The 22,073-nt window shown below is 46.6% G+C and overlaps 1 protein-coding gene across 2 annotated transcripts; it reads left to right on the top strand.

Moving 5' to 3' along the window:
* The first annotated feature begins 1,473 nt into the window (after positions 1-1,473).
* On the top strand, positions 1,474-21,145 carry MAP1LC3B (microtubule associated protein 1 light chain 3 beta). 2 transcript variants are annotated; one of them, XM_025370987.1, is made up of 5 exons: positions 1,474-1,478; positions 8,390-8,477; positions 15,190-15,245; positions 18,177-18,283; positions 19,301-21,145. In XM_025370987.1, the coding sequence occupies exons 2-5, from the start codon at positions 8,438-8,440 to the stop codon at positions 19,473-19,475; spliced, it is 378 nt and encodes a 125-aa protein (XP_025226772.1). In that variant the 5' UTR covers positions 1,474-1,478; positions 8,390-8,437; the 3' UTR covers positions 19,476-21,145. The 2 variants fall into 2 exon arrangements, with proteins under 2 accessions (XP_025226772.1, XP_025226773.1); XM_025370988.1 differs by lacking the exon at positions 1,474-1,478 and having other exon boundaries at positions 8,295-8,477; positions 19,304-21,145.
* Positions 21,146-22,073: the final 928 nt, after the last annotated feature.

The raw sequence follows: 22,073 nt of genomic DNA on the forward strand, positions 1-22,073 counted from the left end.
CAATTTTTTTTTTTTTTTTTTTTTTTTTGAGAGGGTGTCTCACTCTGTTGCCAGGCTGGAGTGCAGTGGCGTGGTCTTGACTCACTGCAACCTCCAACTCCCGGATTCAAGCGATTCTCCTGCCTCAGCCTCCCAAGTACCTGGGACTACAGGCGCCCGCCACCATGCCCAGCTAATTTTTTGTATTTTTAGTAGAGACAGGGTTTCACTGTGTTAGCCAGGATGGTCTCGATCTCCTGACCTCGTGATCTGCCCGCCGTGGCCTCCCAAAGTGATGGGATTACAAGTGTGAGCCACCGCGTCGGGCCTTTTTTGTTGTTGTTGTTACAGGGTCTTGCTTTGTCACCCGGGCTGGAGTGCAGTGGTGCAATATCAGCTTACTGTAGCCTTGACCTCCCGGGCTCAGGTGATCCCCTGACCTCAGCCTCCTGAGCTAGGACTACAAGCAAACACCATCAAGGCTGGTTTTTTTGTTTGTTTTTTTTTGTAGAGATGGGGTTTCGCCATGTTGCCTAGGCTCGTCTAGAACTCCTGGACTCAAGTGATCCACCCCACTTCTACCTGCCAAAGTATTGGGATTACAGGTGTGCACCACCAGGCCCCACTGATTTTTGTATTTTTAGTAGAGACGGGGTTGTAGAGACGAGGTTTCACCATTTTGGCCAGGCTAGTCTCTAACTCCGGACTTCGAGTGATCTGACCGGGTCAGCCTCCCAGAGTGCTGGGATCACAGGCACGTGCCACCATGCCTGGCTTCATTCTTAATTATACAAATAATGTATAAATATTTCCTCACTGTTAAGATAAACACTACAGATAAAAAAAAAGTTTTTGTTGATCACCATTCAATCCCCTCACATCCTTCGGGATCATCACTGTGAGCAATCTGGAATATTCTCTTGCTGAGCATAAGCTCCAAACAGATCTACAGAAATATATTTATAGATGTGTGTCTTTTTAAAAAGTAGGCTGGGCGTGGTAGCTCATGCCTATAATCCCAGCACTGCAGGAGGCCGAGGTGGGCGGATCACCTGAGGTCAGGAGTTCGAGACTAGCCTGACCAACACGGTGAAAATCCATCTCTACTAAAAATACAAAAATTAGCCGGACGTGGTGGTGTGCACCTGTAGTCCCACCTACTCAGGAGGCTGAGGCAGGTGAATCACTTGAACCCAGGAGGTAGAGGTTGCAGTGAGTTGAAATCATGCCACTGCACTCCAGCCTGGATGATAGAGCAAGACTCCATCTCAAAAAAAAAAGAAAAAAAAGGCCGGGCGCAATAGCTTACGCCTGTAATCCCAGCACTTTGACTGGTCGAGGCAGGCGGATCATGAGGTCAGGAGATCGAGACCATCCTGGCTAACACAGTGAAACCCCATCTCTACTAAAACTACAAAAATTAGCCGGACGTGGTGGAGGGCGCCTGTAGTCCCAGCTACTCAGGAGACTGAGGCAGGAGAATGGTGTGAGCCCGGGAGGTGGAGCTTACAGTGAGCCAAGATCGTGCAACTGCACTCCAGCCTGGGCAACAGAGCAAGACTCCATCTCAAAAAAAAAAAAAAATTGTTTCAACTAATAACATCCTGCTATCTACCAGGGAGATCAGCCATTAAACAAGTGACCACACAGATAAATAACATAAATTATAAATTTTAATGCTCTAACAATAAGTAAAACTAGTAAGATCTTATAACAGAGACCAGGCTTTGGATGATCAAAGGTTCTTTGAGGAAATGACATTTATAAATCAAAGGAAAATTTGGAGTTAGCCAGGAGGAGAACACTTGATGGGAGAATGTTCTAGAAAAAAAGGACAGTGGCCAGGCGTGGTGGCTCACGCCTGTAATCCCAGCACTTTGGGAGGCCAAGGCGGGCCGCTCACCTGAGGCTGGGAGTTCAAGACCAGCCTGGCCAACATGGTGAAACCTTGTCTCTACTAAAAAAATACAAAAATTAGCCAGGCGTGGTGGTGGGCATCTGTAATCCCAGCTACTTGGGAGGCTGACGCAGGAGAATTGCTTGAACCTGGGAGGCAGAAGTTGCAGTGAGCAGAGATCGAGCCACTGCACTCCAGCCTAGGCGACAGAGCAAGACACTGTCTCAAAAAAGAGAAAAAGAAAAAAAGGACAGGCCGGGCGCGGTGGCTCAAGCCTGTAATCCCAGCACTTTGGGAGGCCGAGATGGGCGGATCACGAGGTCAGGAGATCGAGACCATCCTGGCTAACACGGTGAAACCCCGTCTCTACTAAGAAATACAAAAAATAGCCGGGCGAGGTGGCAGCGCCTGTAGTCCCAGCTACTCGGGAGGCTGAGGCCGGAGAATGGCGTGAACCCGGGAGGCGGAGCTTGCAGTGAGCTGAGATCCGGCCACTGCACTCCAGCCTGGGCAACAGCGCGAGACTCCATCTCAAAAAAAAAAAAAAAAAAAAAAAAAAAAAAAAAAAAAAAGAAAAAAAGGACAGCTGGTTGTCCCTGGCTCACTTAGTAGGAGAGGCCAGGAAGGGAGTTCTCAAGGCAGTGGCATAGACAATGGTGGGAAGGAGCATCACTTGCCGGAGATCAGGTACTCAGGAGGCCCGAGGGAAATAGGAGGCTGGTTCAGTCCAGGGTGTGATCTGAGCATAAGCTGAAAATATAGGATGGAAATGAAAAATGACAAGAAAAAGAGATAAAAGAAAATATAGGATGGAGTCAGAATATGCACTTGTGGAACACCAGATGAAGCCCTCACAAATTCGGGAATGACACAGTGATGAAAGTGCTGTTTTGGGAAGCCAACTCAGGCTTCAGTGAGCAGCATAGTATGCAAACGAATTGTATGCAGGACGATTTTATGTGGTACAGAAACATTTATTTTTTATTTTTTTTTATTTTTTTTGAGACTGAGTTATTTTTTTTGAGACTCTGTTACCCAGGCTGGAGTGCAGTGACACAATCTCAGCTCACTGTAGCCCCCGCCTCCCGGGTTCAAGCTATTCTCCTGCCTCAGCCTCCCCAAGTAGCTGGGATTACAGGCGAGTGCCACCACACTTCGCTAATTTTTGTATTTTTAATAGAGACGGGTTTTTTGCCATGTTGGCCAGGCTGGTCTCGAATTCCCTACCTCAGGCTATCCACCCGCCTCAGCCTCCCAAAGTGCTAGGATGCTACCGCGCCCGGCCTTTATTCTGGTTTAGTATTTGATACATGTAACTAGCACATCAAATTTATGATTGCAGGGTCATTACTGCTTATGGCAAAGCTATTTTAATATAACTTAAATAAAAAATGAGCTGTTTGAAAGAAAATGGTAACCATAGAAGATGGTTGGTGATATATTAATAACCAAGGATGAAAAGCGCACGATTAGACGGACAAAAGACAGACAGCAAGAATAAGGAAGGCCGTGTACCCAAAGCTGTGGAAGGATGGAATTAACATTGACCATCAGAATAGAATGAAAGGCTGGGAGTGGTGGCTCACACCCAGAATCCCAACACTTTGGGATGCCGAGTGGGGAAGATTGCTTTAGCCCAGGAGACTAGCTTGGGCAACAGAGTGAAACCTCATCTCTACAAAATAATAATAATAGAAAGAAAAGAATGATTGTGAGAGCTTCAGCAACACCTGTTTGTGGGAAGGAACCCAAGGGGAAAGACAGTGCCAGCAGAAAAGTACCACACATTGAATCCTGACAGCTTAATATGTCCTTAGAACACGTTTACAATCCTTCATGTAGAAATGTGTCATTTAAAGAATGAGGGTGCGTGCATTCTAAAATGAGGAAGAACTAGATAAAAGAGATCATTTGTTTTAACACTGTGATGAGGCTTTACAATAATGACCTCTTTGTTATTGAGAACTGATAACATCTAAGGAAGTAAGTTGAATATAGGGCTGGGCATTTTCCAATTGGTTGCCTCAAAGGTCACAAGTAGTATTTCTTGGACTGAAGAAAACCACATTAACTGGGCCACGTGGTGGCTCACGCCTGTAATCCCAGCACTTTGGGAGGCTGAGGCGGGCGGATCACGAGGTCTGGAGATCGAGACCATCCTGGCTAACACGGTGAAACCCCATCTTTACTGAAAATACAAAAAACTAGCCGGGCGTGGCGGTGGGCACCTGTGGTCCCAGCTACTCGGGAGGCTGAGGCAGGAGAATGGTGTGATCCCGAGAGGCGGAGCTTGCAGTGAGCCGAGATCGCACCACTGCACTCCAGCCTGGGCGACAGAGCAAGACTCTGTCTCAAAAAAAAGAAAAAAGAAAGAAAGAAAGAAAACCACGTTAACTGTATCCCAATCAGTTCTCAAAATCCGATGTGAAAAAATGGGATCTTACCCACTGCTCAAAAGAACTAGTCACACTAACTGGAAAGAAGGGAAAATACTCAAACGTTGAACAAGAGGGTCGCAGTTTAAAATAAGCGGGCTGATGGAGCCTCCACAGTTGTACACCTTAACAGTCCCGGAATGGAGCAAAAGCTATAAACACAGCAGTCCTACAGAATTTGTTTAGAATTAAACAAACAGGCAAACAAAAACATGGTGGAACCTCAGCGCGTTCCACCAGGTGTTACACACTCATTTAAGAAACAGCTGCCGGTCGCGTGACTGATTTGTCAACGCTTTACCACGCGTTCTACTTTGCAGATTCTTGAAGCTGAACAGAGGCCAAACTTCCCTGGGGAGGGGGACACTCAACATACAGCCTGCTCTGGCTACTTAACATTCCCTGAAGACTGCAGTCTATTCAGTGTCAACCTCTAAATCCTCCTGACCAAATCCTTTCTGAGAATAGCTCCCTGCACTCCTCTTGAGCAATACTTGTTTGTTTACTTGCTCTCAAGAGCAAAGCGATGACACCACGATGGATAGGACACTGGGCCTATAGTGGTGCAGACAACAAAGCCGGTGGCCTCTCTCTTCCAATCAGAAAGAGGAGAGGAGGGAGAGGCCGAGCAGACCAGAGGCCCCGAGCAAATTCTCCGCATGACTTGCCATCCATATTGAGTGTGGCAAAAAATAACCCCGATGCCTTCTGTAGGGCAGGTTAATGTTTTGTGATTCATTTGACAGGTTCTTACACACAGCTAGACAGCATGATTTATAGCCACTTACATCACTCATGCTGGGCCATCGCATTCAATTCTTAGCAGTTACATCATTTCCCCACGGTTATGGTCATTTCATGGTATGAAAAAAGGAATAGGGTGCCACTGCTGGGCTTTCAAGAATGAATGATTATTTGGTAGTTTAAAGGCGCCGTGAAATTCCTAGAGAAAACATTGAGTAAATTAAAATGAAAGATGTGTTCTTGCTTTTCTACTTTATGTGGATTATTACAGGGAACATTAACGTTTATATTACACTATGCTTATATTAACTAGCTTAAAATGATTCATGAGTAATATTAATTTACCACTCCGAATATTGTTCACTACATTAAATTTCTACTAAACTGCAGTCTTTTGGGTCACATGAAATGTTTCATAAATACTCAAGCACACTTATGCTTCCAAAAGTTACATGAAGTTATTTCTTAATTTATATTTATTTGTATATGAATGTACATTATAATATATAATATATATAATTATATATTAACTAAATGTGTTATTATTACACGGGGATGAAACCTATGAGCCACCTTTATACCCCAATCACTTTGGATTCTTTTCTGAGAGCCATGGAAGGATATATGGCTTTAGATTCAAGTTGGAATTAGAAGTTAGGCATAGAAGTGTAACAGATTTGCAAATGTGGACTTCACTTCTGTATTTTAAAAACACGCAGAGTAATCCTGGCCCATTACTACACAACCATCGATGCTACTTCCTCTGGCTATGAACCCAAGGCCTGGTGTAATTTGGTAAAGCTTTATGGATGCCCAAGGGTAGGAAAATTTGAGACTCTGCTTCCCCTCCCCCATCTCCATATGCCAGATATCGATTTTTTCCCTTCTTCTTGCATTTGGAACAGTTGTCCAGCAAGAGAAAGAAAAAGCCCGTTTCTTACAAAGCAGCAATTCAGCCAAGAAAGCACTCACCAGTCAATACTTAATATCATAAAAATCCAGAAAAGAAACCAACACAGACTCCACTATCTTTTAAGACTTCAAAACTGATAATTTTATGTTTGGCAGAAGGTAGGTACATAATATGTGCTTACTGGATTTTTTTCTATTTTCACAGAATACAAACCAACAGACTATAGACATCTTCTGAACTCTGTCCTGTCCTCCCGGGAAGCAGAGGTTGCAGTGGGCTGAGATCACGCCACTGCACTCCAGCCTGGGCAACCGTGCAAGACTCTGTCTCAAAAAACAAATAAAAAAATAAAATAAACAAACAGTGGAAGAATAAAGAACTACAAATAACATCATTCTTCTGATGGTGGGAGTAATTAATTATCCAAGGATCTATGACGGTACTTGGCTTCTCTAGAAGAAATCCCAGCTGTAGAAAACCACTTTAAGAAATATATTTCTTTTTTTTTCTTTTTTCTTTTTTTTGAGACGGAGTTTTGCTCTTTTCCCCAGGCTGGAGTGCAATGGCACGATCTCGGTTGACTGCAACCTCCGCCTTCCGGTTTCAAGCGATTCTCCTGCCTCAGCCTCCGGAGTAGCTAGGATTACAGGCGCCCGCCATCACACCCTGCTAATTTTTGTATTTTTAGTAGAGATGGGGTTTCACCATGTTGACCAGGCTGGTCTCTAACTCTTGACCTCGTGATCCTCCTGCCTTTGCCTCCCAAAATGCTGGAATTACAGGTGTGACACACCACACGGCGCGAGAAATATATTTTCATACTTCTTTTTTTTTTTTTTTTTTTTTGTGGAGAACCGGGTCTTGCTATGTTGCCCAGGCAGGTCTCGAACTCTTGGGCTCAAGAGATCCTCCAGCCTCTGCCTCCGTAAGAGCTGGGATTACAGGCGAGAGCCACCGCCCCCGGCTATTTTCGTATGTTTTGCATGTTTCGCATGTTTCAAGTTCACAGTGTAGATTGTATCAGCCTAATCCAATCACTTTATCCAATTGGGGTAGAAGAAAGGCTTTTACAAAGTCAAAAGGAGAAATCCTGGAACTATGGGCTCTTTCAAAGTATTAGATACTAAAGAACAAAAACAGCCAAATAGCCGGGAGCAGTGGCTCACGCCTATAATCCCAACTCTGAAGGAGGCCGAGGCGGGAGGGTCGCTTGAGGCCAGGAGTTCAAGACCAGCCTGGGCAACAAAGCGAGATGGCGGCTCTACTCCCAGCTTCTGGGGAGGCTGAGGCAGGAGGATCCCTTGAGCCCAGGCGGTCGAGGCCGCCACGAGCTATGATCGCGCCACTGCATTCCAGGCTGGGCAACACAGCAAGACCCTGTCTCAAAAAAAAAAAAAAACCCAAAGGATCTAGTGCTGTTCCTACAGAGACACGTTGGCCATAGGCTGAGGTGGGCAATAGCAACCAAAGACCGCCTGGTGACTGACGCCCTGCGGCCCATTTGGAGTCCTCAAATCTGACTGCCCTGTTACAGATGAGTCCGAGACTCAAAAACTGTCACGAGTGTAAGGTGTCCCGCGAGTTTGGTGGCTGGGACGCTGAGGGGCGGACAGGGCGGCTAGCGACGTGGGGCAGCCTGGCCGTCGCCGCGGGCGACCTAACGGGAGGAAGATCTCACAGCCAGCAGGGGCGTCCCAGGATGAAGGTCTCGGGACAAAAGCAGTTCCGTAGACGCCCCAAGGCTGGGCGTCGAGTGACGGCGGGCGGAGGTCCCCAGCGGCCGCTCCCCGGAAGCCACCCACGGACCGCACGCGCCCCCGCACGCGGAGGGGGCCGGGGCTCCACGGGCGAGCGGCGACCCTGTCTCCCGAAGAGGACGCGGCCTGCCCTGCGCGCCTCAGCCCGGGGTGCCGGCGTCTGGGCCCGCACCGCCAAGTCTCTCTCCGGAGGGGAAGGGATGGTCGGGTTTACCCCATGTCCCTTCCTTGGACCGCTCCCTCAAGAGCGCCCCGGGACACCGCGCCCGTGGCTCAGCCTCCCCCGCCCCGCGCTGCCTCTCCTCAGGGCCGGGCAGCAGGCTCCCGAGCGCCCACAGCCCCGGGCTGCGGCCCGGCCCACAACCGTCACCTCAGGCGCCTCAGGCGCTCAGCATTGCTGGGCGGGGCAAGGGCACCACCGGGAGCATGCGCAGAGCGCCCGTTTCACTCATCGCGCATGCGCACACACCTACCCCGCCCCCACGCTGCGTGCCTCTTCTGTGTTCCGCCACGCCCGCCATGGCGGAGGCCCTGGCCGGCTCTGGCCCCGCCCCTCGGTGACGCGCTGCGAGTCACCTGACGAGGCTGCGGGCTGAGAAGACACAAGGGAAGTAGCTATCGCCAGAGTCGGATTCGCCGCCGCAGCCGCCGCCGCCCCCAGGAGCCGCCGGGACCCTCGCGTCGTCGCCGCCGCCGCCCAGATCCCCGCACCATGCCGTCGGAGAAGACTTTCAAGCAGCGCCGCACCTTCGGTGAGTGTCGCCGCGAGGGCGCCGGGTGCGGCGGGTCCGGGGTCCGAGCTGTGGAGGGCGGCAGGGCCTGGGACGCCGTGAGGGACCGGGGCCGAGCCGGGAGGCCGAGCGGGGCCGGTGGCTGCCGGCCGGCGGGGCCGAGGGACGCGGGGCCCGGGGCACTGTGAGGGACCCAGGCCGGGGCCGAGCCGGGAGGGCCGGGGGCTGGTCTGGGCCGGGGCGGCCTGCGGACCCCTCGGAGGCCTAGGAGGAGGCAGCCCGCGGCGGGCGGGCGGGGACCGGTGCGCTCGGGGCCCCCGGGCCTGCTGAATCACCCGGCGCCCTCCGCGGCGGGGTCCCTGCCGCACCCCGGCCACCGCCGCCCCCTCGAGCGTGCTGCCGGGCGAGGGTCGCGCTTCTGGGGCCCAAGGGCCTCCGGGGCCACGCTGGACAGTTCGGCTCTGAAGCCGGGCTGCGCCGGGACCCGGCGCGTCACCTTCAGGGCGAGTTTTCCTGTCGAGGGAGCCCGCCCGGCTGCGAGTGCCCCTTACAGACCCCAGAGCCTCGGTCGAGAGCGGGGGAACGTGCTGGGCCCCCGGCCCCGCCGCGCCCGGGACGGCCCACGGCGGTGTTGACAGTAGTGTGTGTAGCCCGGGAGCTGGGGTGGGAGACTTCTCTTGGGTTTGCGTTTCCGTTCTCACCTTGACACCAGGAATACATCCCTTTTCCTCCAGTTCAGACTGGAAACCCAACTTAGGTGTCCTGGCATTTGGTTAAACGTGCAGGTGTCACCATCACAATATTTACTCCACGCAGATGATGCGAAGTGATTCTTTCCCTTTTGAGCAAGAGAACGCAGCAGATCCGGATATCTGTTTTTGCCTAAGCTCCAGGCACCGGTTTGGTAGGGAAGCACCGCGTTCATCCCAGTGGACGGCGAATGTCTGCCGCCATCCTCGTCGGGAGCCCACACAGTGGTGCTGTTTGTCTGCTTTTGCCTCGTTTCCCGGAGTCTAGAAAGAGCTTAGCGTTTATTTGAGTTTGGATATAGTTTTGCACGTCTCATTATTGACCGTTATTTTATTTCTTGCGCCTGAGAAACTTCAGTAAATGAAAATGGGCCTTGGCTTGCCAAGCGTATCTTTTCCAACAGCCTCTTGAGGCAGTCCGTTGGTTAGCAAGACTTAGACGTGCCTTTTTTGTTAGAAGTTTTCTTGTTAGTGACCTTAATGAACTCTTACTAATGTCTAGGCTTATTGAGCCCTGAGAGCAGCATTTAAGGCAGATTTTCTTTCTTTCTTTTGTTTTTGAGACAGGGTCTCGCTCTGTCACCTGGGTTGGAGTGCAGTGGTGCAGTCACAGCCCCCTGCAGCCTCGACCTCCCGGGCTAAAGCGATCCATCGGCCCACCTCAGATCTGGCTTTTGTTTTCACCAGTGAAAAGTTAACTGGGAACATTTGTGTAGGAGAGATGCCTTTTTTCTCATAACAGAAACTATAGTTATTTTCTTTTTTTGCTTATAGTACTTTTGGGTTATTCTGGAAAAATCTCTGCGAAGAGTAGGTAGTAAGGGTAGGAAATGCGAGATTCACACATCCGAACAAGGAATTTCCTGGAACCTAAAAGTGGCCCTGAGGGTAGACCAGCAATAATGCCCCATTTTCCTTCCCGTCGATGTATGTATCTTATATACTCTGTATTTTCAGGGTTTTTCCCTTGGCTCACCTTTATTTTGCCCCCTCCCCTTTAAATGTCTCTTTAATAGTCACTTTGTAGAAACGTCTTAAGTATCTTTTAACAGCTGTTACCTTTCCTTGCTTCTGATTTTGGTAATTAAAAAATCTTTCTAGTTCATGAATATTTTGGTAATTTTGATCGTGATTACTGACAATTTTCAGACATGTGTAGCACAGTAAGTGAGGGAAATGAATCCTTGGAGAGAACCTCTTTATGGAGTCTAATATTAGCCCCATTAGCTTGAGTGGTGCCTTCTCTTGCCGAGTGAGTGAGTTTAAGGTTAAAACTGAGTATAGCTCTGCTGATAAACTCTACCAGGATTGAGAGGGTTCTCAAAGTTGAAATGGATTTTAAGACTCACTGAAAAGAACCCCTTCCTTTTGTAGCTAAAGAAACTGGGTGGGGCCTGGCGATGAAGATCATGGTCCACCTAGTGGCAGAGGCTGGACTGGTACCTTTAACCTGGCCTGAATTCTTCCAGTTTCCAGTAGGTAGCCATCATTTCCAGTATATTAAGTGGACCAAGACTGTGTGAGTCAGGACACATAGTGTGTCCTGGGAGATGTATTGGAAAACTGGAATTTAAAATTGTGTGGGGCATGGTGGCTCACACCTGTAATCCCAGCACTTTGGGAGGCCAAGGCAGGATCGCTTGAGTTCGGGAGTTCAAGACCAGCCTGGGCAACATAGTGAGACCACATCTCTACAAAAAAAAAAAAAAACCAGACATAGAGTTGTTGTTGCTGTGTGGCCCAGGCTGGTCTTGAACTCCTGGCCTCAAGTGATCCTCCTGCCTTGGCTTCCCAAAGCCCTGGGATTACAGGTGTGAGCCACCATGCCTGGCCTGGGGAGGGGGAATGCTTCAATTCCTCTCTGAGAAGTAAATCCTGGAAAATATGTGTAATTGAAATTGTACTTAAAATGACTGAAGATATCTCAAAACAACTTTGCAAATAACGTGTTCATTAAAATAGGAAACCTTAGGCTCCTACCCTTTATTTTAACGTTTGTAAAGGCTTCTAAGGATTCTTTTTTGTTTTAGAAGAAAGGAATATGGGGAAGGAGATTAGATTTTGGTGTGCATCTGGAGCAATCATTCAGTTGTTGATTAACTATCTTCTTTGTAAAGCCTAAGCCCTGGGGGAACACAGTTTGGCCTCGAGCTGGGTCCTTGACTGCCAGGGGGACAGTCTGTTGAGAAAGACAAATAAAAACAGATCATTACAGCATTAGGAAACTAAGGAAGTAAAAGACTTGCCCTCTTCTGAGCCATTGACTGTGCTGTTCATAATGCTTCTGTTGAATATACTGTTAGCCTCTAAAACAGCTGTCTCCTGAAGAATGAGTGGAGCGTCAGTGCGTACTGTGTACAGCCAGTTCCTCCAGGCTCAGCACTGGGTTTTCGTTGCTGCTGGACAGGCTGCTAAGATGCTCCCATGGGAGACTTGGGTGCTATTCTTTACAGCTTAAGGAAGTAACTTGTCTTTATACTTCACACCTTTCATGAAAATAATCATTTTGGTCTTTTTAGGTCGTATTTTGGGAATAAATCAGGGTAAAGATAACTTTAAACACTATAGTGTCTGACTTTGAAACTTCATAGAGCCTTTATGTTTTTTTCTTCTTTCCTTTTTTTTTTTTTTTTTTTTTTTGAGACAGGGTCTCACGCTGTTGTCACTCAGGATGGAGTGCAGTGTCATGATCTCAGCTCACTGCAACCTCTGCCTCCTGAGTTCAAGTGATTCTCCTGCCTTAGCCTCCTGAGTAGCTGGGATTACAGGCATCCACCACCACGCCCAGCTAACTTTTGTATTTTTAGTAAAGACGGTTTCACCATGTTGGCCAGGATGGTCTTGAACTCCTGACCTCAGGTGATCCACCTGCCTCAGCCTCCCAAAGTGCTGGGATTACCGGCGTGTGCCACCACGCCTGGCCGGAAAGATTTTTTTAATATAAGAAACTAGGTTTGGCTGGATCACAAGGCCAGGAGATCGAGACCATCCTGGCTAACATGATTAAACCCCGTCTCTACTAAAAATACAAAAAATTAGCCAGGCATGGCGGTGGGCGCCTGTAGTCCCAGCTACTGGGGAGGCTGAGGCAGGAGAATGGTGTGAACCTGGGAGACGGAGCTTGCAGTGAGCCAAGATTGTGCCACTGCAGTCCAGCCTGGGTGACAGAGGGAGACTCCCATCTCAAAAAAAAAAAATCTTTCCCCTCTGTCTGAACGTTTCTACTTTTAGATTTATTAGGATAAGCTTTTAAATGTGAAACATTCCAGGATATATGAAAGAAGTATCATTTATTTGCTGGAGTGAATTAAATCGTGATTTTCCCTATACACTGAAATAATCTACACAGACACAATGGAGGTTTTTATTGTGAAGAGGGTCTGGGGTGGGACAGGCATAGGAAGAGGTCTCATAGATAGGAGGAGTGATGATGAGGGGTCACTGAGAACCTGGCTGGGGAGTAGAGAAGTAGTCAAAGGATAAGAGCCACTAGGTTAATTTTACTATTAACAATATCTAAATTTATCATTTTTATTTTTTATTTTTTATTATTTTGAGATAGTCTTTCTCTGTTACCCAGACTAGAGTACAGTAGCATAATATTGGCTCACTGCAACCTCTTCTGCCTCCCAGGTTCAAGCAATTCCCCTGCCTCAGCCCCCCGAGTAGCTGGGATTACAAGCATCTGCCACCGCACCCAGCTAATTTTTATATTTTTAGTAGAGTTGAGGTATCACCATCGTGGCCAGGCTGGTCTCGAACTGCTGACCTCGTGATCCACCCGCCTTTGCCTCCGAAAGTACTGGGATTACAGGCATGAGCCACTGCACCCGGCCACTAAATTTATCATTATTTGCATATTTATTCAATAGGAATATGCACTGGTAGAAATCCATGAGTTTGCAATCTTTGTGGCAAAGATGTTTATATTTAGTAATGTATCTTAGAAGCTGATTTGAAAATTTTGGATGGGGAGACAGAAGTCGAAGTTATGGCAGTACTTGAAAATAGGAATTTTAGAAGTTTTTATAAAGAGTGATACTAAAATTGGGCCAGGCGCGGTGGCTCACGTGTGTAATCCCAGCACTTTGGGAGGCCAAGGCAGGTGGATCATGAGGCCAGGAGATCGAGACCATCCTGGCTATGGATGAAAACCATAGCCCGTGTCTACTAAAAATACAAAAAAATTAGCCAGGCGTGGTAGCGGGCGCCTGTAGTCCCAGCTACTCGGGAGGCTGACGCAGGAGAATGGTGTGAACCCGGGAGGCGGAGCTTGCAGTGAGCGGCGATTGCACCACTGCACTCCAGTCTGGGCAACAGAGTGAAACTCCATCTCAAAAAAAAAAAAAAGTGATACTAAAATTTTTTTTAATCCGAATGAGATTGGTAATGATGTTAGAGTAACGTCATCTTTATGTAGGTCACACTATCTTTTTTCTGTCTCAAGAAGTTCATGACATTGATTATTTATTTGCCCTTACCATGAGAATCAATCCTACCATAGTAAATCAAGGTGATTTTGCTCATTTTTTTTTGGAGGTTTTAAATAATGCCATCTAAGTCATATGTTCACATATTATTACCTTTTTTTTTTTTTTTTTTTTTTTTGATTTGAGACGGAGTCTGGCTCTGTCGCCCAGCCTGGAGTGCAGTGGCCGGATCTCAGCTCACTGCAAGCTCCGCCTCCCGGGTTTACGCCATTCTCCTGCCTCAGCCTCCCGAGTAGCTGGGACTACAGGCGCCCGCCACCTCGCCCGGCTAGTTTTTTTGTATTTTTTAGTAGAGACGGGGTTTCACCGTGTTAGCCAGGATGGTCTCGATCTCCTGACCTCGTGATCCGCCCGTCTCGGCCTCCCAAAGTGCTGGGATTACAGGCTTGAGCCACCGCGCCCGGCCTATTACCTTTTTTTTTAATACATGTATTGCTTTGTAAATGACTTCTCTCCAACTATATTTGTGGGTTTTTGAGAACTGAACTTGGCTTGCTTTTTTTCCTGTATTGCCCACAGTCTAGTACAGCTGTTGAACTTTGAATCAGTAAGTCGTTCTGTTAAAAGGGAGAATAGATGTTTTTAGAAATATATGCAACAGTAGACTTTGTGTCTTAAGCTGTGATTTCTCTTAGGTACTGAAGAAAACTAAAACTCAAGAGTATTTTTTTTTCTTTTCATATTCCATTCTTTTTTGTTTTTTTGAGACAGAATCTTGCTCTGTTGCCCAGGCTGGAGTGCAGTGGCACAATCTCTGCTCACCGCAACCTCCGTGTCCCAGGTTCAGGTGATTCTCCTGCCTCAGCCTCCTGAGTAGCTGGGATTACAGGCATGTGCCATCACGCCCGGCTAATTTTTGTATTTTTAGTAGAGATGGGACGGGGTTTCACCATGTTGGCCAGACTGGTCTCGAACTCCTGACCTCAAGTGATCTGCCCACCTCGGCCTCCCAAAGTGCTGGGATTACAGGCATGAACCACTGTGCCCAGCCTCATATTCCATTCTCTTGAGCGGTTTTTCTCTTAGGCACCATATCATTAAAAAGCTGGAAGTGATAAGAGAAAATTGCATTTCCTGGTTTATAAGGGATATAATGGATTCCATTTTCAACTATGGAAAATTAACAAAAATTGAAGTTAATATTCTAGGTAGTAGTGGTCTTTGGAGGAAGGATTGGGACTCATGCAGTGGATCTGCCTTGTATATCTGTCCACAAACTTGGGCTCCCAGTTCCTTGAAATTAGTTGTCCCATATTCCTGGTCTGTGTCCTTATCACCTGATATAGAGCCATGTATGTTATGTTGCCTTTGGCCTTAGATACAAACCTTTATTGGATGTGAAGTGTTCATGTTTTGTGTCTTTAAGTTCCAGGAGAGATGTCTTCACCGTTCTGCTGTGCCACAGCTAACAGCTGAGCTTGGGTGTAGGACCAGCAGCAGTGCTGGAAAGAAACTGGCCCTTCATAATGCTTCTATCTCTTCATTTCATTGCAGAACAAAGAGTAGAAGATGTCCGACTTATTCGAGAGCAGCATCCAACCAAAATCCCGGTAGGTAGTCTCAGGCCTCGGTTTCAGTCACGAATGTACACAGAGGAGAGCACTGCATAAGTGCATCCACTTGACAGGGTTTTTATAGGAATCACCAGACAGCCAAACCCTGGATGTCAGCTTCACAACCTAGAAGGAGGTATCCTTTTTTTTAAGAGACAGGGTCTCACTCTGTTTCCCAGGCTGGAGTGCAGTGGTGCAATCATAGCTCACTGCAGTCTCAACCACCTTGTGCTCAAGCAGTCCTCCCTCCTCAGCCTCCTGAGTATCTGAGACTAGAGGCGAACGCCACCGTACCTGGCTAATTTTTAAAGTTTTTTTGTAGAGACAGGGTCTTGCTGTGTTACCCAGGCTGATCTCAAACTCCTAGGCTCAAATAATCCTCCACCTTGATCTCTCAAAGTGTTGGGATTATAGGCATGAGCCAGTGGCTGGCCTCAGGATCCAAGGTTTCTGTACTGCCTCTAATTTCTGCTACCACTTAAACTCAGGCAGGTGGAGCCTACACAGTGATACTTCCTTGTGGATATCACACTTCTGAACATGCCTGCCAGGTAAAGCTCTCAAACTTACCAGGGAAGGTGATGACAGCTTGACTCAGCCTTACACAGAACCCTATGTAGGTCTCACACATGCTTTCTTTCCCAAAGAAGCATGTAAAGATTTCCCATTCCTGCCACTCAACTTCTCTTTGTTGTGATAGGGTAGAAGAATTACTGTATATAGAGAAGATGTCTGCAGCGCTCAGTAAACACAGACGCTAATGAGACTCAGAGGCTCATCTGTGGTCAGATATTATAGCAGCTTAGAATTAAAAAACAAAATATTTTGCTCCATGGAAAGGAAGTATGGTGAGGAGCTGATGGATTATTTATTTATTTATGAGACGGAGTCTCGCTCTGTCGCCCAGACTGGAGTGTAGTGGTGCAATCTCGGCTCACTGCAAGCTCCGCTTCCTGGGTTCACGCCATTCTCCTGCCTCAGCCTCCTGAGTAGCTGGGAGTACAGGCACGTGCCGCCACGCCCAGCTAATTTTTGTATTTTTAGTAGAGATGGGGTTTCACCATGTTGGCCAGGATGGTCTTGATCTCTCGACCTCATGATCCACCCGCCTCGGCCTCCCAAAGTGCTGGGATTACAGGTGTGAGTCATCACGCCGGCCTGATAGATTTATTTAAATTAATAATATGAAACTATATTTGTTCCCTGTGTAGTTCAAATACATATATATATATAATTTTTTTTTAAGGCGGAGTCTCGCTCTGTCACCTAGGCTGGAGTGCAGTGGTGCAATCTCGGCTCACTGCAAGCTCCGCCTCCTGGGTTCACACCATTCTCCTGCCTCAGCCTCCCAAGTAGCTGGGACTACAGGCACCCGCCACCATGTCCAGCTAGTTTTTTTTTTTTTTTTTTTTTGCATTTTTCTAGTAGAGACGGGGTTTCACCATGTTAGCCAGGATGGTCTCGATCTTCTGACCTTCTGATCTGCCCGCCTCAGCCTCTCAAAGTGCTGAGATTACAGGCATGAGCTACCGCACCCAGCCTCAAATACTTGTATTTTTAACCTCATTTAAAGAAGTATTTTCTCAAAATGAAAGTACCAGGTCATTATGCACAAAACTTTGTCTGTAGAACCATCTAATAATGGACTCTACTCACCTTGTCAAATATAATTTTTTCATGTCAAATAGTCTCCAGTGGGGAAAAACATTGAGCATATTACTATAATTAGGAACTTACACATTTATTAAAACACATGCATTTACTTTATTTATCTATTTATTTATTTTAATGGATGAGAGGTTTTTATGTTGCCCAGGTTGGCCTCGAACGCATAGTCTTGCCTCCGTATGTGCCAGGACAACCATTCAGAGCCACCGCGGCTCCCGAAACACATGCATTTACTTTCATTAGAACTTAAGCCATGTCTCAGGATATGGTAGTTTTGGAATTGAGAATTTCAGATGTTTTGTGCTTGAAGCTAGCTCCCAGCCTCTCTGCTTCGGTAAGGCTTGGTCTTTTTCTGACTAGATATGTATTTTTCATTGTTCCAAAATTGAAACACAAAGGATACATAGCAAAGTATTTTCCCCCACTTCCTACCTGGTGGCAGCCATATCGTATCTCGTGTACCGTATGTTGTAAGGGGTAGATGTCTAAGCTAGCAAATGATCACTCTTCACAGGAGAGCTACAAGGAAACTAATGAATGTGCTTTTTCAAAGCCCATTTTGGCTTGTGCTAGTTAGAATGTAGGAGGCATTTTATCTATTTTTCATGGTTGATGACTATTTTACTTATTTGTTGATTGGAGACAGTCTAGCTCTATGCCCTAGGCTGGCGTGCAGTGGCGCAATCTCAGCTCACTGCAACCTCCGCCTCCCAGGTTCAAGTGATTCTCATGTCTCAGCATCCCAAGTAGCTGGGATTACAGGCACCTGCCGCCACACCTGGATAATATTTGTATTTTTAGTAGAGACAGAGTTTCTCCATGTTCGTCAGGCTGGTCTCGAACTCCTGACCTCAGGTGATCTGCTCGCCTCACCCTTCCAAAGTGCTGGGATTACAGGCGTGTGCCACCATGCCCAGCCTGATGACTTTTTTTTTTCCTGAGATGGAGCATCACTCTGTTTCCCAGGCTGGAGTGAGTGGCACGATCTCGGCTCACTGCAAGCTCCGCCTCCCGGGTTCACGCCTTTCTCCGCCTCAGCCTCCCGAGTAGCTGGGATTATAGGCGCCCGCCACCATGCCCGGCTAATTTTTTTGTATTTTTATTAGAGACAGGGTTTCACCGCGTTAGCCCAGAATAGTCTTGATCTCCTGACCTCATGATCTGCCCGCCTTGGCCTCCCAAAGTGCTGGGATTACAGGCGTGAGCCACCGCGCCCGGCCCTGATGACTATTTTAAAATCACTTCTGACTTCCTTTCCAGGTGATAATAGAACGATACAAGGGTGAGAAGCAGCTTCCTGTCCTGGATAAAACAAAGTTCCTTGTACCTGACCATGTCAACATGAGTGAGCTCATCAAGATAATTAGGTATTCAGCCACCTTTGTTTTATAATAAATTTCCTTTGAGTAACTTCTTGTTCTTTATGAAACTTACAGATAAATCTTTGGTTCTGGTTAAAGTCTTCAAAAAAATCTTTTTCAGCTGAATTCAGTTCTGATTAAAACCATTTCAACTTAAAACTATAAAATGTTTCTTTTTTTGAGGTTTTATATTTTTTTTTTTTTTTTTTTTTTTTTTTTTTTTTTTTTTTTTTTTTTTTGTTTTTTTTTTTTTTTTTTTTTTTTTTTTTTTTTTTTTTTTTTTTTTTTGAGACGGAGTCTCGCTCTGTCGCCCAGGCTGGAGTGCAGTGGCGCCATCTCGGCTCACTGCAAGCTCCGCCTCCCGGGCTTACGCCATTCTCCTGCCTCAGCCTCCCGAGTAGCTGGGACCACAGGCGCCCGCCACCTCGCCCGGCTAGTTTTTTGTATTTTTTAGTAGAGACGGGGTTTCACCGTGTTCGCCAGGATGGTCTCGATCTCCTGACCTCGTGATCCGCCCGTCTCGGCCTCCCAAAGTGCTGGGATTACAGGCTTGAGCCACCGCGCCCGGCGAGGTTTTATATTTCTTACGTGCTAGACTTCAGATCCAGTTTCTTTTATCATAACGTCTAGTGTAGATGTTTCCTGTTGAAAATCAGTGTTACAAGTTATTAAGGTTTTGTACAGCAAAGCTAAAGAGAATGTAGACTCAGTGAGTGGCAAAAAATGGCACAGGCTTAGATCTTAGAATAGTTTGGAAACTGTATTTGAACTGCTTTCTCACATTAGACATTTTAACAGCTATTCAGACAGCATACTAAAGTCAGCCTAAAGTGTAATCTTTCAGTGATTATAGCTCATATCAGTATAATCAAAGGAAATGTCCTGTGCTTTATGAGTAGTATTGGATTCAAGAGCATTCAGAAAATTTTCATATTTTATCGATCAGATGGGTGATATTTTAACACATGCTTCATCCTTCTTGTATTGTTGTCAATATTTCTTCATGTTGTTTTCTTTCGATAGAAGGCGCTTACAGCTCAATGCTAATCAAGCCTTCTTCCTGTTGGTGAACGGCCACAGCATGGTCAGCGTCTCCACACCAATCTCAGAGGTGTATGAGAGTGAGAAGGATGAAGATGGATTCCTGTACATGGTCTATGCCTCCCAGGAGACGTTCGGGATGAAATTGTCAGTGTAAAACTAGAAAAATACATCTATTCTAGAATTTTTTAAACCCTTACCAAGGAAAAAAAAGGGATGTTACCAACTGAGATGGATCAGTTCATCTAATCACAGATCATCCAACAGTAGTGTTCCCACCTAGGAGTGTTAGGAAGTTGTGTTTGTGTTTCAAGCAGAAAACTGAGCTCCAAGTGAGCACGTTCAGCTTTGGAAGCTATATTATTTAATGTAGGCTAGCTTTGTTTTCAGATTTTAAAAATTTAAAAATAAAATACTTTGCATTCTAAGTTGCCAATAAAATACACCTTCAAGTTATTTTAATGCTCTTTTCTCACTAATAGGAACTTGCAATTCCAGGAGTAATTTAAAGGCTTTCAGAGAGACCCTGAGTCTTCTCTTCAGGTTCACAGAACCCGCCGCCTTTTCGGGTAGAAGTTTTCTACTCAGCTAGAGAGATCTCCCTAAGAGGATCTTTAGGCCTGAGTTGTGAAGCGTAACCCCCGCAAAATGCATTTGCCATCAGAGTTGGCACAAATGCAGGGTAAATGAGGTGTGTGTAAGAAAACGGCCCTGACTGTAAACTGCTGGAGGTCCCCAGCTCCTAACAGAACCACACCCAAAGTCCACACTCTTGCAGGGGTAGACAGTTCTGGTTTGTTCTCTAGATAGTTACACACGTAAAGACACCACTCAAAAGGAAACTTGAATAATTTATAATTTTGATCTAGTTTCTTAAAAGACCCTGGAGAAAGAGTGGCATTTCTTCTGTTTCAGGTTTTGAGTTCAAACTGGTGCCTGTGTTGTTACGGAAAGCAGCAGAGTACCAGTGTCATTCTGGAAGACAGCGGTAGAAACCACAAAATGGTGTAACTGAAAGCATTAACATTCAGACACACTCGCTTCTGCCTTCTGGCTTAAAGCTATGGATGATTCACATTGTTTTTTAATGTTAAATGTATAACTCAATATTACTGAAAAGGTTCCCACATTTTGAATAGTAGTTGTCACTGTTAGGTCAGCCAGCCATCAGAATTCTCCCACACTAAGTGCATGTCAGTTGTGGAGAAAACATAGCAAAAAGAGCCATACGCTCTTCACAGATACTAATGTCAAGAGTTAAACCTCCTCAGGTTCAACCTGTGATAAAAGACCAGTGCTTCCCACTACCTGCATGGGGTTCGCTTTTATAATTTTCTTGGGAGTATCACAGGAAAATCACAATTACACCACTTTAGACCCTATGTGTAGCAGGTCACAACTTACCCTTGTGTGTTTAGATGTATGGAATACCTGTATACATTAGTGAAAGCTGTTTACTGTAACGGGGAAAACCAGATTCTTTGCATCTGGGCCCTCTACCGATTGTTAAAGGAGTTCCCGTCACCTGCTCTCCCCCCAGTGCATGCGTCTGTCCACCTGGCTAACTTTTAATATGTGTATTTTTACATTATGTAACTTCTTAACTGGCCTGTCTCGTTTAGACTGTATACATCATATCTGACATTATTGTAACTACTGTGTGATCAGTAAGATTCCTATAAGAAATACTGCTTTTTTAAAAAAAAAAAGTAACATGCTGAGGGGTGACCTATATCCCATGTGAGTGGTCACTTTATTTATAGGATCTTTAAAACAAGTACATTTTTAATGAACTAAGTTGAATAAAGGCACAATTAAAAACTGTCATCAAAGCTCAGTTTAATGGGATCCGTTTTTGAGACTTGGATCCCACACTGTTTGTACTTTCCAAAGCAAAGCAGGTCCCTGTATTCCCAAGGAGGGGCATCCAGGCTGGTCCTCTCGTGCTGAGGGGGCACTCACATGGAGGAGCACCACCCTCTGAGGGCCTCTGCCTTGTCAAGGGCACCCTCCCCACCTCGGCCAAGGCCCTGCCACCAGGTCTAGCCTTTATAAAGCAAAGTCCTCTTGAGAACTCACGTGTCACAGGCTAGAAGGATGGATGCAGATTGACTCACGTGTTTTGTGGGAATAAACACCCAACAACCTACTGCTGTAAACCAACCACCACAAGTATCAGGTGTGTGTGCGTGGTTAAGAAAGTGTACCCTTGGAGGACGTGGGGAGCTGCTGGCACCGTGTACAGATGCAGCACACACACACCAGACAAAAAGTGGCCAGCCTCCTCATCTAGGGAACTCTGACCCCAGCTCCAGTTTAAGTAGGCACCTAAAAGTCTGTTGAAAAATACAAGAGTGACAGACAACTGAGACAACTGCCTTCCCAGGCCAGGTGCTCAACAGAAGCAGCTTGTCCCTTGTCCTGTCTTCAGAGCTCCCTGTGGGTGCTGTGTCCCCACTTACTTCCCTGACGTCACCAGAGCACATGCTCAGTATGTTGCCACCTCCCAAATCCAGAAGGGTGTGGTCTTAGATGCCATGGGAGTGATTCTGTATGTTGCTGAGTCGGTCACAGGCTGGTGTAGCAGCTGGTGGCTTTTGTCATTGTGTCACCCCCCTCTGCAGCAGGCCTGCTCCTTCCCTGGGAGTCACTTCTGGGTAGGGCCACATTCCCAAGGTATCTGAGATCCATTCATGCCAACTTTCATTTTTATGGAAACTCACGTTGAAACATCTTTAACCCCAAATCAGGAATT

Source organism: Theropithecus gelada, chromosome 20, assembly GCF_003255815.1.
Source record: "Theropithecus gelada isolate Dixy chromosome 20, Tgel_1.0, whole genome shotgun sequence".
Classification (NCBI taxonomy): Eukaryota; Metazoa; Chordata; class Mammalia; order Primates; family Cercopithecidae; genus Theropithecus; species Theropithecus gelada.

Coding starts and splice junctions, on each gene's coding strand:
- MAP1LC3B (XM_025370987.1), top strand. CDS start 8,438: ATGCCGTCGGAGAAGACTTTCAAGCAGCGCCGCACCTTCG. Junction 15,246..18,176: donor AGCATCCAACCAAAATCCCG/GTAGGTAGTCTC, acceptor CTTCCTTTCCAG/GTGATAATAGAACGATACAA. Junction 18,284..19,300: donor GAGCTCATCAAGATAATTAG/GTATTCAGCCAC, acceptor TTCTTTCGATAG/AAGGCGCTTACAGCTCAATG.